At 41.2% G+C, this 15,798-nt stretch overlaps 1 protein-coding gene across 3 annotated transcripts in view; it reads left to right on the top strand.

The window, feature by feature from the left end:
- The window catches only part of SLIT1 (slit guidance ligand 1), a 606,757-nt gene extending 592,281 nt beyond the window's left edge, over nucleotides 1-14,476 (top strand). For 2 of the 3 annotated variants that reach the window (XM_033941252.1, XM_033941253.1), the window contains exons 32-34: nucleotides 6,099-6,387; nucleotides 11,026-11,237; nucleotides 12,015-12,253. In XM_033941252.1, coding sequence (XP_033797143.1) covers nucleotides 6,099-6,387; nucleotides 11,026-11,237; nucleotides 12,015-12,253 — 740 coding nt within the window. Of the gene's footprint in view, nucleotides 1-6,098; nucleotides 6,388-11,025; nucleotides 11,238-12,014 lie in introns of all 3 variants that reach the window. The other variant, XM_033941251.1, reaches the window with a different exon arrangement.
- Nucleotides 14,477-15,798: the final 1,322 nt, after the last annotated feature.

Raw genomic sequence — 15,798 nt, forward strand, 5'->3', positions numbered from 1 at the left:
CCAGGCAGCAGCGTCGGTGGAGAGGAGTTGGAGAGTGTTCAAGCCATCTCATAGCTTAACTTGTGGACCGGTGACATCACAGCCCTGGGCGTTTGGCGCCCTATAGCACCAGCGCCTCACCTAATCCATAAGTTAAGCTAGCCCTGCAGTTGAGGGACCCATTACCACGCTGCATGACAGAGCTCATTAAGCCATGTGTTCACTTCTATGTAGTGGCAAATAGGTGGGGAATGGGCATCTACTATAATAAAATGCTAAGCGCCATGCGCACTTTTAACGCCATATTGCCTGATCTGTAGTTCCGTGGCCGGCAGAGTGTGCATGCGCACTTACCACACATCTCTCTGTCTCGCAGCGGGCTTGCCAGCTCTGGCCAGACAAAGTTCAGATGCGTTCCAGGTCGGGCTGCGCCTTGCGCAAGCGCAGCGAGTCGATGGTGTATAGGATCCATTCCTGGTAATGGGAGGTCGGCGCCAGGGCCATGGGGGGAGGCGGCGGCAGGCCCGCCATGTCGATGAGGAGGAGGAGACGTGGGGCACGAGCGTGGCCGAAGGGAGCTGTTGGGGCTTGCGCGCGCCGACCTCTGGGCATGCAGGTGGGAGTCGTTGCTGCCGAGGTGGGTGAAAGCGGCTTTTAAGGTGGACTGGGACAGTTGCAGCCAGGCGCCCTGGCGGGTTTCCATCTTCATCCAATAGGGAATAGCTTACGGTCCACCGGTTCAAAACTGCTAAAATTGCCTCTTTAGAGGAAAGGATTTGATCAGTAGCTCTTGCAGTTTTAGCCCAAGTCCCACTTCGTTACTAACAGTAAAATAACCTTTTATATATATATATATATATATATATATATATATCTACTAGCACCCGTTAATGTAACGGGCTAAAACACTAGTGGAATACATATTACAGGTAACATACGGTATCTTACCATGTGCTGTCACTGTTGCAGATAGCGCAGAAGAAGTTACCCTTCTATAGTCACATAGTCATAGAAGCCAACTTTTCAAAATTATTGGGGGTGTTAAACCCAATGGAAATTGCCAGTCCCCGGACACAGTTGAGGCATTTGAGCATGTCAATGATGATCAGATCAGGAAATTATGTGATAAACTTGGATGAAGCAAGTGTTCTTTAGATCCATTCCCTTCTCATATTTTTCATAATTTTTCTTCTCAGGATGTCTCTTGGTTAACATCACTGATAAATTATCTTTTAGAGAATGGTCATTTCTCTATGTACATGGGACACATAGTTCTCACTCCATTGTTGAAAGGAGCTGATTTAGATCCTAGTGTCCCCTCCCATTTTTGTCCAATTGCTAATATTTCATTATTAACTATGATGATAGAAACAATTTTCGAGTTATATGGAAAATTTTCTATCCTTTTACCATCTCAACGTGGCTTTCGACCCAACTTTAGTATGGAAATTTTATTAGTATCACTAATTTCCAAGATTCAAAGTCTACTATCTCAAAAATCGATATGCAATTTTATTACAATTTGATCTTCCTGCAGCTTTTGATGTAATTGATTATGACATCATGATTCGATTACTTTCAGATGTAGGCCTAGATGAAAAAAAGTCTTAAAACGGTTTACAGGATTTCTAACGTCAGATTCATATGAAGTAAACTTTGAGGGCAAGACTTCTGCGTGGACACCAGTTTGTGGTGTCCCATAGGGTTCTTCATTATCCCCTCTTTAATATTTACATGACCAAATTAAAAATCTATAAATTAAGCTCTCTTGAAACAATGTTCTCTTACGCTGATGACATCTTTAGATTGCTAAGTTGATTCCAATCTGAATAACTTGGCATTTAAAATAAACTCCTATATTTCCAGATTACAATCTTGGGCATTGTCGATTCAAATGAAGCTTAATGCAACAAAGACCAAATTGTTATGGTTTGGCCCAGAAATTGAAAGTTTACCTTCTTTTGTTACTTTGAATGCCAGTGATCTTTTGAATATTGAATTTACTTCCAAAGTATTAGGTGTAATGTTGGATTTTTCTCTGTCATTTCAATGCCAGATAAATCATCTCACAAAAAAGTCCACTTTAGCCTTCGTAGGCTGAAGAACGTTCGTAAACTGTTTCATCAGCATCATTTTGCAGTATTGGTTCAGGCTATTATCTTGGCATAGTTGGATTATTGCAATTCTCTTGGATTATTGCAATTCTCTTTATGTGGGATTGAGTAAAGGTAATGTGAAAAGGCTTCAGTTGATTCAAAATACTGCAGCCAAACTGATCTTTGGAAAAAGGAAGTTTGATCATATGTCTCTCCTTTTGAGGAAACTTCATTGGCTCCCATTTCGACTGAGAGTGCAATTGAAATGTGCTTGTATGGCTTTCAAAATCCTACGTGGGCTTGTTGCGCCTTTAATCACTTTTTCTCTAAGTACTTTATGATCTTCAGGCTTGATAAGGCGGTATAACCAGGGCCGGATTTTCCTATAGGCTAACTAGGCTTCAGCCTAGGGCCTCAAGATCAAGAGGGGCCTACATTCAAATTGTTAGCAAAATTAAAATTACACTATTCTAAACACAGTGAACACTAAAACACTGAACCGAAAATAAGGAGAAATTCTAGGCTTCGGGATCGGAACCGGCTCCGGCCGCAACGGGGCGCCGACTCGGCTTCTCCCTTTCTTTTTCTCGCCCTGGGAGGAGGATCGGGGAGGGAAAGACGTCAGTCCAGAAACAGCTGGGCAAAGCCCAGCCCCGTGGGGAGAGAGGCAAAACGTGGATCCGTCAGGACAGGGCGTCCCAGACTGGCATCGGAGGGGGGGTGGGGGGTTTAATAGAAGGCAGGCAGGCAGGATGGCATGGGGGGGTGTTCAATGGAAGGGGATGGGAGGCAGGCGGGCATCAGAGGGGGGGTGAGGTGAGGAAGGATGCACTGGGGGCACTATGGACATAGGAAGGGGCAATGTTGTGTGTTATGTTTGATTAGTTATTGTTACAAGTACTATATATGGTGCTGAAAATAAATGTCCAAATAAGTGTTCTCGACTTTTTTTTATTTGTTATCCGTGTCACATTTTTTATAAAGGTTAGTACCAATAACAACATGTTTCATTTAACATATTGATATATATCACAGTAATGATGTATTTTATTATCTCTCATGTAATTTACAAACTTAAAAATGGGAGGTGAAAGGGCCTCATAAGTGGAATAGCCTAGGGCCTCTTTTCATCTAAATCTGGCCCTGGGTATAACAAATGTATAAGCTTTCTTTCCCATCCTTGAAAGGAATAAAATCTACTAGTAGAATTTCTCACTCCTTTCCATACTTATTTACAGCAATATGGAATGAATTACCTTTTTATATAAGAAGCTGTCTCTGCAAATTTTTTTGTAGAGCTTTGAAAACTGATCTGTTTAAACGTCTTTTGGGTAACAACTTTAATGAGTATTAGTAGGTCTTGGGGCTCCTTTTACTAAGCCGCGTTAGGGCATTAACGCGCGGAATAGCACACGCTATAATGCCGCACACGCTAGCTCAATGCTGGCGTTAGTTCTAGCCGTGTAGCGCAGGGTTAGCTCGCGCTAATCTGCGTGCGCTAAAAACACTAGCGCACCTTAGTAAAAGAAGCCGTTAGTATTCCGTACTGATCTAATTATTCTTTTTTTGTACAATCTAATTATGTAAACCGAATCACAGAAACATGATGGCAGCTCTTATTTTTAGGAGATGATTCGGTATATAAGTCTAAGACTTAGATTAGATTAGAATATTGGGGGGTGCTCAAATCCTCACAGAACTGGCTCCTATGCACTTATTGCACAGTAAAGATATTTTTCTGTCAATAACTACATTTAAGCAGCTGGGAATGCCCCAAGCAATTATCCCAAAGGCCTTGCATTTCTCATGTGGTAATTTGGCTACTTACAAGTGCAAAACTTTAATGCAGAAACATCCAAATTCGGACTTAGAAGTCCTATCGAAAATGCCTTTCCACTTATACTATCGACTACATTATGGAGTTCATTTTCAAAAAAATATAATCATCCAAAAGACAGAATAAACCAGCACTTGGATGTCTTACTAGTCAAAACTTCCAAGTGGGCATTCTCAAAACAGACTTTCTAGATCTCTTTCTGGTTGTTATGTCTCCAGTGCATTCAAATCAAACCTTTAACAATATGTCCTGGGCTTTTTTTTTTTTTTTTTTTAGATGTTTGGAACTAGACCTGTTTTAAAAGTGTCTAAATGTTAAATAGGTGCCCAAACAGACCAGATGATCACTGGAGGGATTAAGGCATGACCCTCCCTTACTCTCCCAGTGGTCACCAGTATTTTCAGCCTGTATGACATTCACATGGCTCACATACGAAGGGGTGTTGAAAAATTCTCAGCCCAACCAACTTCCTAAATCTGATGTTATTTTGCTACTCTAGTTGAAAAGAGTTGTTTAGTTTATTTTGTTAGAGTTTGCAAATTGGCACTTTAGAAAACTAAACTAACACTCTTTTCAGCTACAGTGGCAAAATAACGTAAGATTTAGGAAGTTGGTTAGGCTGAGAACTTTTCAGCACCCCCCTCCTACATCTCCACAGCAGAGCAGAGGGACTCTTAAGGGTTAATGTAGAGACACATCACAGTAAAAGTCCCAGGCAGATGTCACTATAACTTGCTTATATTGTATGATGACTGCGAAGATTTACAAAGGGACCTGAACAAACTAGGAGAGTGGGTGACGAGATGGCGGATGAAGTTTAATGTAGAGAAATGTCTTGCATGTAGGAAACAGAAACCTGAAGTACAGCTATACAATGGGAGGGCTGGTAATGGGTGAAAGTACCCAAGAAAAGGACTTGGGGGTAATAGTGGACAACACAATGAAGCCGTCGGCACAGTGCGCAACGGCCTCTAAGAAGGTGAATAGAATGCTGGGCACTATCAAGAAAGGCATTACAACCAGAATGAAAGAAGTTATCCTGCTGTTGTATCAGGCGATGGTGCGCCCGTATCTGGAGTACTGCGTCCAATATTGGTCGCCGTACCTTAAGAAGGATATGGCGATACTCAAGAGGGTTCAGAAAAGAGTGACACGATTGATAAAAGGTATGGAAAACTTTTCATATGATGAAAGATTAGAGAAACTGGGCTCTTTTCCCTAGAAAAGAGGAGACTTAGAGGGACATGATAGAGACTTACAAGATCATGAAGGGCATGGAGAAAGTAGAGAGGGATAGATTCTTCAAACGTTCGAAAACTACAAGAACGAGAGGGCATTCAGAAAAATTAAGAGGGGACAGATTCAGAACCAATGCTAGGAAATTCTTCTTCACCCAAAGGGTGGTGGGCACCTGGAATGCGCTTCCAGAGGGTGTGATAGGACAAAGTATGGTTTTGGGGTTCAAGAAGGGATTAGATAATTTCCTGAAGGAAAAGGGGATAGAAGGGTATAGATAAAGGATTACTATACAGGTCATGGACCTGATGGGCCGCCGCATGAGCAGACTGCTGGGCATGATGGACCTCTGGTCTGACCCAGCAGAGGCACTGCTTATGTTCTTATGTTATGAGTCCTCCAATACATAAAGATGACACTTGCAGGCATAAGGGCTCTTGTTGTGGTATACAGGTGGGTACAGTAAGATTTGGGTGGGTTTTGGAGGGCTCACCATACAATATGAACAAATTATAGTGACATCTGCATTTGGAACTTTTAATATGACATTCTCTGCAGAGTGCCCTTCTGCTGTGCTTAGGATTAGGAGTGTGCTCAGTTGTCTGTGAACAGTTTGCTAAGAATGCTAGTTGCTTGAATGTCCAAAAAGATTACTTTTGTGCATTTTTCATGTGGACTTCTTTATATTTGAGAATGGCCACAAAGGATAGACATACTGAGGACCAAAACATCTATATAGGTCATTCTAAAAAAAAAAAAAAAAAGATAGACATCTTCCTGTTTTGAGAATGGACGTTTTCTCTACTGGATTTCTGGATGTCTTTCCCAAAACTCCCAAACTCGGACTCAGACGTCCTATCAAAAATGCCCTTCCACCTGTATGGAGTAAGAAACCTGAATCATCAATGACCTATTGTAATAATCATTTGAATACTCATTCTTGGTTCTAGGTATGCCTGTAGATGTGAACTCAGCTGCATTTCGAGTTTGGCAAATTCTCAATGGTACCAGTTTCCATGGCTGTATCCGCAACTTGTATATAAATAATGAGCTACAGGACTTCACTAAGACCCAGATGAAACCTGGAGTTGTTCCAGGCTGTGAGCCATGCCGCAAACTATTCTGCCTGCATGGCATCTGTCAGCCTAACACTGCCCATGGCCCTGTCTGCCACTGTGAGCTAGGTTGGGAAGGGCCTCATTGTGACCAGCCAATAAGCAACCCATGCCAAGGGCACAAGTAAGTGAATCACAGAGAGTTGATAGTATACAATAATCTAAGTTCTTTGCCAATTTTATCTGAAGGTCCAATAAGAATTTTCATTACCTGATAATCACTAAAAATATTGCCAGTTATGATCAAAGCCAAGTTGCCAGATACTTAAAAAAAAGCCCTCTTCTGTACTGTCCAGTGCCATGATTGTTCATTTACCTAATGGACAGCCACAATGTACCTCAAAAAGCAGTCTAGCAAATACATAAAATAGAATAACCTAACATAGTAACAGACAGTAGATAAAGACCAGCATGGTCTGTCTATTCTGCCTGTCTAACAAAAGGCAAGGGAGGCGACTTTTCAACTAATGATCAAGACTTTATTTAAACCAAAAGTCTTGATCATTGGTTGAAAAAATGCCTCCCTTGCCTTTTGTTAGACTACCTGTATCCCGAGGTGGTCTTCTGTCTGCCTACCATCTACTCTGCCCAACAAGGTGGATAGAGTCATACCTGCCACTCTATGCAGAACATTTAAACATAATACTAAGAGCAGAGTATAACCAAAACTTGTGTCACTCATCAATCAAAATGAGAACCAACTTAAAAACTATTTTAATACCTACTAACAATCCAAGGTGGGCATATCATAGATCATTTGTTATTCAGATCATAGGATCTCTTATTACATAATATTATTTCAGATCCCCATCCTGGGATCACGGTAGAGAATGACAGGGAGACAAATTTCCCCATCCCATCCCCATAAGCTTTTCCATCGCTTTTCCCTGCCCCATTCCTGTAAGCTCTGCCTTAACCGCACAAGCCTCAAATACTTATGATTTTAAAGTGTTTGAGGCTTGTGCAGATGAGGACAGAGCTTGCAGGAATGGGGTAGGGACAGAAAAAGAACTTGCGGGGGCAGGATGGGAAAATTAGTTCCTGCGGGGACGAGGAAAAATTTGTCCCAGTGTCATTCTCTAGATCACAGCTCTAATCATTTTTACACCACCTACTAACCTTACTAGAGAAGTTTATCTTACTGAAACTGATTGAACTATTGTGAATTATCAAGTTCAATTACTTTTCCTTATGTTCACAAAAAAAATCATGTCATCTTGAAAACCATCAATTGCAACAATATAAAAATTAGCAACACTTATCTTGAATAGACCAAACCATCTCTAGCGCTGAAGATCCCAAGATAGGGATCTGAAATAACATTATGTTATAAGAGATCCTATGATCTGAGTAAGAAATGATCTATGATATACCCACCTTGGATTGTTAGTAGGTGTTAAAATAATTTTTGAGTTGGTTCTCATTGTGATTGATGAGTGACAAATATTTTGATGTTGATGGTTATGCTCTGCTCTTAGTACTATGCTTAGATATTTTTGTATGTGGGCAGGAGTATAATTTTAAGACCCTTTTTCTATTACTCATACAGAACATTCAGGTTACCTTAGTATTAGTATTGTACTTGCCGCTCTAAATAGGTTATATTCTACCCTCTATGACTTTCCGAACTTCGAAAATCATTTGTTTTGCTTTGATCCCATCCTCTTGGTATATAAAAATCCTCTGAATTTATCCCATGCCTTTTTGAATTCTATGACTACTTTTGTCCCCACCACTTCCAATAGGAAATGTTCCAGATACCCACCAAACTTTCCATGAAAAAGTTTTCCCAGTGTTGCTTTTAAGTTTTCCTGCTTGCAGCTTTATTTCATGTCCTCTAGTTCTCCAAGGACAACTAAGATGCACTCATTCCGGCTGATGGGTGACGTCATCTGATGGAACCTGCTACAACAGGCACTCCCCAGCAAACCTTCTGGAAGCCTTTAGAAACAGTATACCACGCATGCAGACACTTTCTCACCCTCTATCACTATGTCAGACCAGTTTGATCCTTTTTTTATCCACAGAAGAGCTGAGGACATTTTTTCTTTTCTTTTTCTCATGGCTTGTATCTTTCTCCTTTCTCATGATTCATATCTCTTTTGAGTGACTTTACTTTCTGTAAGTGTCTCATGAAGGTACAGTATCCTTCAAATCCCCTTTTATTTTCCCAATCAGGTTTTTCTGCACTCTCAAAATTTCTTTCACCATCAAGCCATTTGATTTCACCTTGGCTGTTTTTCTAGATGTATCCAAAAAAATTCCCAGTAGTTTTAAAAAGTACACCCAGTAAGGGTATAGATGCTCTGAATTGGTGCCTGCTTTATTTGGAGCCCAGTCATAATCCCTCTTGTAAATTTTGTTCAGAGATATCAAAAAGAGGGATTAGAGGATGAAAAAAGCAGTACAAATTTATCTTTGGCACAGAGAAGTACAGTCATCAACTTTGACATTAGAGGCATCGGTCTCTATGGCTCTAAGAGCTGCACAAGATATTGAGGACACATTGACATTGAGAGGTCCTCCATCATTCTCAGTATTGAGCATTGATAACTGCTGCCAGTATTGGGCATCATCTGATCTTCTCCTAAGGACAAGGAAGAATTCACCATCATCCTCTGATGCTATAAGTCTAGGGGAAGGCTAGGAAGAATCAGCATCATTCTCCTTCATGGCACAACATTGGATCACTCAGGCATCAGAATTGTTGAAGTCCTCAAAGTGTTCCTGACATAAGGGCTGCTCGCCCTCCCCGCACTGGATAGTGTACACCAGCCTCCATTGAGCCAAGAAGGGGTCACTGATGATTCTGATGACTTCTTCAAAAGATATGAACACCCCAGCTGTATCCTAGTCTTATAGATGGCAGTCATCAAGGAGTGGTTCCAGGCCATGTTCTAAGAACAGATGGAATGCCTGTTTGCCTAGAAATAGTAATGAGGGTGTTGATGCTAATTCCTCAGAGGCTCCAACCTATCTTGGAGGCCCATGCACTGTTTGCAGTCAGCGCATAAACTCCAAAGGACTTTGGAGCCAGTGTGCACTGAGCCAGAGTCCGTCTCCAGTGCCTCAGGGCAAAAACTCCTCAGGGAACCAGGGCTCCACGGTGTCTTGGCACTGCACATTCAGGCCTGATCATGGTGTCAGATATGCAAGGCATGGTGGTCACCAACCTCTAAACAACTTTAAGTTTTTTAGATCCTAAGCAAAATAAGACCTCCAAAGCTGAGTGCAGTACTTCAAGGGAGTCTCACCAGTGACTTTTGCAAAAGCATTATCATCTTCTCCTTTCTGCTGATTATGTCCCTCTCAATGCAGCCAAGCATCCTTCTGGCCTTGGCTACCGTCTTCATACTGTTTCACCACCATGATCAGGCCTGAATGTGCAGTGCCAAGACACCGTGGAGCCCTGGTGACACCAGGAAGTATTTCTTTACAGAAAGGGTGGTGGATCACTGGAACAAACTACCGGTGCAGGTGATCAAGGCCACTAGCGTGCTCGACTTTAAGAATAAATGGGACATCCACGTGGGATCTCTACGTGGGTCAAGCAGCACTCTGACTTAATGGGGTGGGACAGTGGAGTGGGCAGACTTGATGGGCTATAGTCCTTTTCTGCCGTCATCTTTCTATGTTTCTATGATATCCTCAGACACTGTCATCTAAGATCCCTCTCCTGGTCCATCAGCCTCTCCCTCTAAATCCAAAGGAGCTGTATATGATAGGAGGAGAGAGGCTGATGTGAATGGATCAGGAGAGGGACCTCAGGATGATAGTGTCTGAGGATCTCAAGGTGGTGAAACAATGTGACAAGGTGGTAGCCAAAGCCAGAAGAATGCTAGGCTGCACAAAAGGGAAGCATAACCAGCAGAAGGGAGATGATGATGATTCTTTTGAGATCTCCCTTGGAGTACTGTGTTCAGTTTTGCTAAAGATATAAAAAGACTTGAAATGATCCGCAACCAAAATGGTATGGGATCTGCTCTAGAAGTCATGTGAGAAGAGAGTTAAAGACCTGAATATGTATACCCTAATGGAGAAGAGACACAGGGTAATATGATACAAACACTTAAGTACTTAAAAGATATTAACGAACAATCAAATCTTTTTCAAAGAAAGGGAAGCTATAGAACCAGAGGACATGAAATGAAGATGCAAGGAGATAAGCTTAAAAGGAAATACTTTTTCAAGAAAAGGGTAGTAGACACTTGGAAACCCTCCAGGTGGAGATGTTGGGTACATTTAACTTTTCCCCTTTCCTATTGTATTTTCCTTTTATATATTCTTTATTAGAAATTGTAGTTCTTCCCTTTTTTCCCAATTCTCTCTGGTCTTAAGATGTATGATTAGTCGGTGAATATCTCTGGTTATAAGTATGTATGATTAGTCGGTGTAAGTCTAATAATTTAAATTGTTTGTTTCCCAGGTATTTTAAATTATTATGTACAACACATTGTACCTTTGGATAAGCGTTTAATCAAAAATTTAAATAAACTATAAAAAAAAATACAAACAGTGACAGAATTCAAAAAGGCATGGGATAAAGGCAAAGGATTCCCACCGCAGATAGAAAGAGAATGGGATCAAATCAGAAGACTTTTACTTTCACGTAGAATTTCCACTTTTGTGATAGAATGGAAGGGAAATAGGTAGGTCAGAGGCCTATAGCACACATCTTTTGAAATGAGATCCTATATCCTTTAAAGGGAAGACTACTAAATTGAAATTGGATAGGTTTGAGATGGACCATTTTTTTTCACAGATGTATCCATGGGACATGCATGCCAGTTGACTCCTTGTCCTATAGCTGCCAGTGCCAGGATGGGTACAAAGGAGCCTTGTGTAATGAACAGGGAGAGCTCTACAATCCTTGCAAGAACTTGCAGTGCCAGCAAGGACGCTGCCAGATCTCAGACTTAGGCGAGGCCTATTGTGAGTGCAACAGTGGTTTCACAGGCGACCTCTGTGATCAAGGTGAGAAAGCTTTTCTATTTTTACAGCTCCTTTGATCTAAATTGTAATCACCTCCAAAACACAAGTCTAAAGGATGGGATGGGCTTTTGATACTATTCATGACTCGATCACAGTAAGAAGATAAGGCATCCTGCATGATATTCATTCAAAGTGGTTACAAAAGTGCACTTAGGGCCCTACTCAATAAAGTATTATTTCATTGGCACAAGAATGGGACAAATTAGTGTGAATAAGTCCCAAAGTATAAATACAGTCACTGATCAGGAGATTGTTTCATGAATTAAACCCAAATGTTGAAAGGTTGGTGCTTTTAGTGTGATGTATTGTACTGTCACCCTTCACAATCATTAAAACAGTATTCTAACATTGAAGAGTGAAAGCTAATTACATTACACTGGCGCTCACATGGGCATATAGCATTAAAAGTTAGAGTACTGTAAGGATTTGGTATTTACCTCATGCCTTTTCAGTAGTAGCTCACAGCAAGATACATTCAGGTACAGTAGGTATTTTATTCTCTTCACTATACCCTTCAGGAGCCATAATCTCAGCCCTGGAAACTTTCCCTACTGCCACCCAGCTCTTTCTAGTGGAGAAACCGAAATGTGTGGACTACTGCCCTTTGGGTTGTATAATACAGGAATGCTAGTCATCCTAATTCAAAATACAGCACGTTGAAATATATAACAAAGCACCATAGAGGGTGATCATTAATTACTTATGGCTTTGTGATTTTCTGTGAATAAATGAAGCCTTTCTAGTTTGTATTCCTTTCAGAGTCTGAGTGTCGTGGAGATCCAGTCAGAGACTACCATCAAGTTCAGAAGGGCTATGCCATCTGTCAAACCACTCGCACTGTCTCTTGGGTAGAATGTCGGGGGTCCTGCCAAAGCCAGGGCTGCTGCACAGGATTACGCATGAAACGCAGGAAGTACACATTCGAATGCAGTGATGGGTCTTCTTTTGTCGAGGAAGTAGAGAAAGCCATCAAGTGTGGATGCGCTCAGTGCATGTAATACCAAAGTGAAGAACACCAAGCAAAAGAAAAAGACAGACAAGAGGATATACTGGACAGTGATGTCTGCAAACCTGGACATTATGTACCTTTCAGATGTTTGAACATCTTGATGTCTGTGGCTTATATATGTAAAACAATACCCCTGCTGCATTGCTACGTTGAAAGATATGCACACAAACTGACTTGTATAGTGCTGTAATCATTGGAAGGAGGTATAGAGAAGGTATATACTGCATCTAGAAGGCAAAATTCATGTAGATAAACAATTTTTTTTAAATGCAGATACACAAAATGTATTTATACATAATGTGGATAGCTTTTGATGAATTAAGCTCAAAGGGTTTTTGTTTGTGCACGTGGGACATTTTTCTTATCCCAAAAAAACAGTGTTCTAAAATGTGTATTTCAAACTATGCTGCCGGCGTCTCTCTGCTTTTGTGTTCCAGGTAAGATTGTAAATGAATAGAATCTTTTCATTAATGTCCGCTTTCCCATTTCTAGTGCGCTGGACAATAGCCTAATCTAACAGAAAGCAGCAGATAATTATGGGGAGCTACTAACAGTTTATGCAATGGGAGGAAGTAGATGTCTAGATTCTGCTGTTTCGTTGCATAGTGGTAGATGGGGTACCCTTTTGGTGAGAAGGCATATAAGGTGGGGAAAGCATTTAGCATAGAAGAGCAGAAAAGAAAACAGATCTGCTGAAGCGCTACAAGGTGCATAAATATACTTGTCTCATCGGGTTCATCCCCGAAACGAGTCATGTAAATTTCAATAAAATAAATTTTGTAAGCCTTGTTATAGTACCAGACACACCAGAATCCAGCAGAGATCAGAATAACTGTTAAAGGACTTGCATTCCTGCATCCAGTATTGGCATTTTACATCACTGTCTTTCATTGCTTGAAATCACAATGAAATCTTTATTTTATCAGAGGGGGAAAAAAAAGTTAAAAGTTGCCTGCTAGTTACCAGCAGATTCATTCTCAACCAGCTTTTGCCCCATATGTTATCATAGATTTTCAACAATGTCCTCAAGGTGTATGGAAGATTTTAATTTTTCTCAGAATGATTACAAAGATCCCTTTACACCAAAATGGCAACTTAGGGGCCTCCTTCCATTGAGAAGCAGTAGTGAAGCCCATAGCATGAATATAATGATGGACCATTTTCTTAATGTTAGGTCAACTATCTTAAAACCCAATAAATCTACCACTTGGGTGACAAAGACCTGGAAACCAATGGTAGGTATATATTAAATTTGAAGGTGGGGAGGGGAACAGTTTTTATTCAACTCAAGATATTATCAGCTACTTGTGATCAACAAATCCTGCAAGTAATTTTAATGCAGGGGGTGCACAACCTTGGTCCCCGAGGGCTGCAACCCGATCAGGTTTGCAGGATTTTCCCCAGTCAACATGCATAAGATCTATTTGCATGCACTCAGCTGTATGCAAATAGATTTCATGCATATTAATTGGGGAAATTCCTGAAAAAACCTGACTAGGTTGTGGCATTCAAGGACCGAAGTTGCTCACCCATTTTAATCTATGTGGTTGCCACAGTAGTGAAAGCACAGGTACGCTTGCTTTCATTATACCCACAGTAGTTTTCCTTTGCTTTCTCTACAGGCAATTTTTCTACCAGAGAGAATATGTGTAGTTTTGGAAAATTAGAATTAGGTATGTTATTCCAACCTCTACTCTCTCGCTCTTACCTCTGCCTCCTTCCCATCCCAAACTATCCCTTCATTACTGAACTATAGGTATTTTTATACATGAACAGGCTTGGCAATAATCAAAGTCTTGATATCCATTAGTAAAATGCTACCTTACCTTGTAGAAAGAGCTTTTGCATTTGTGCCCTAATTCTGCTAGGTTTTAAAAATGTATTGTTCGGTTTCCTGGAGGAAGAATCCATAAACCTCTGGGGAAATCTATTGCTTATCCCTGGGATAAGAAGCATGGAATCTTGCTTCTTTTGGAAATCCTGCTACGGTTGGAAAGCACGAAGCTTGCCTTGATAGACCTTTAGAGTGACCTAGAATGACAGATATTATGTTCTTATGATTTGGGGGGGTGAGAAGTAAAGGGACTGACAGAGAAACAGAACAATTTATGTGAGCCAAATATTTCAACATTCTAATTTTTAGAGCAGTGTTTCATCAGATGAATATAAAAAGAAATAAGTTTGAAGTTTAATAAAAATTTGATATACTGCCTTTCAGTCGTCTAAGCAGTTGATTAACACCATAGTCATAGCTACCATGGAGACAAGGGATGCCTGCTCCTATGCTAATTATAGGTGAAAAAAAGAATGAGGCAATGTATTTAACGCTGATGACTTACTGCCTTCTGTGCTCCTCATAAAACTCTGCCTAGGTAAAATACTAAAGTGCCTCTTTCCTGCCGCCATGCTGTGAGACATCTTGGCTGATACTGTAAGACTTTGGTCTCCCAGAGATGAAGCTCTTAAGTGATGCCAAGAAAAAATAGCACGAAGAGGCACTGGAGACGTCACAACCAGCGTGGGAGCCCAAGTCTTTTATTGAAATAAAGTCATAAAATATCAACGAAATCCCAACTAGGACCTAGTTTCGGTAACAGCGTCGCCTTCCTCAGGGGACAATGCTTATAGGCTGCGGCTGTTCACCAATGCACCGACCAAAACAAACCAGGATCTCAAGTCATTCTGAATCTGCAGCTTCCTTTAAAAAGGACAGTGTCCTGTTCACAACATTGTTGCAAACGTGCCGGAAGCCACTCATACAGGAAGGTTCAATGTTTGAAGTTTTTTTCCTTTATGATAAGCTGGTTTTCTTTTAGCAGTTCTTTCAACAACAAGTTGGCATCAGCAGGATCTGCAAGCAACTATGTTATACCGACATCAACCGGCCGAGTTAAGTCTCCTTTGCTTTGCCGCACCGCCACTTCACTCCCCCTGGGAGGTGGCTTAGCAAGCACAGCTAGAGATAAAAGCAAGGTGTTAAAAAAAAAAAAAAGGTTTTATATGTCCCACAGGAAGGGGGAGGAGGTAGGCAGTGTTCCTTGACCCCTCTATTACACATTCTCCTCAAGACTCCCCCGAGATATCTCTTCTCCATTGTACCCTCCCAACAGAACCACCTTAGATACCCCCCTCCCTGCAAACTTCAAGACATCTCTTTTAACTATTGTACTCCCACACCTTCCCTGCAGGTTCCTCTCCATAGTACATCCCTGACCCACTCCCTACATATCCATCTCAGACACTGCCCCAGGCAGAACCTTTCTTAAGCTAGATTCCCCCCCCCCCCCCGCCAAATACCTTCATTGTGAATCCCTCTTTGCTTCCTTACATACACATTCCCTGCCTTGCATGCTCCCCCTGCACAACAGCTCCAGTCACATTGTGTATATAGCCCTGGCTTCCTGCCCCCACCACATGGTGTAGGGCTTTGGCTAGCTTTTTGTGTCAGGGGGGGCTGACCCACTTGACACCAGGACTCACAAAAAGATTATTGTACTTGTACTTGCAAATTATGATGATGGTTACAGTCACTCA

This window comes from Geotrypetes seraphini, chromosome 4 (genome assembly GCF_902459505.1).
Source record: "Geotrypetes seraphini chromosome 4, aGeoSer1.1, whole genome shotgun sequence".
NCBI classification, from domain to species: domain Eukaryota; kingdom Metazoa; phylum Chordata; class Amphibia; order Gymnophiona; family Dermophiidae; genus Geotrypetes; species Geotrypetes seraphini.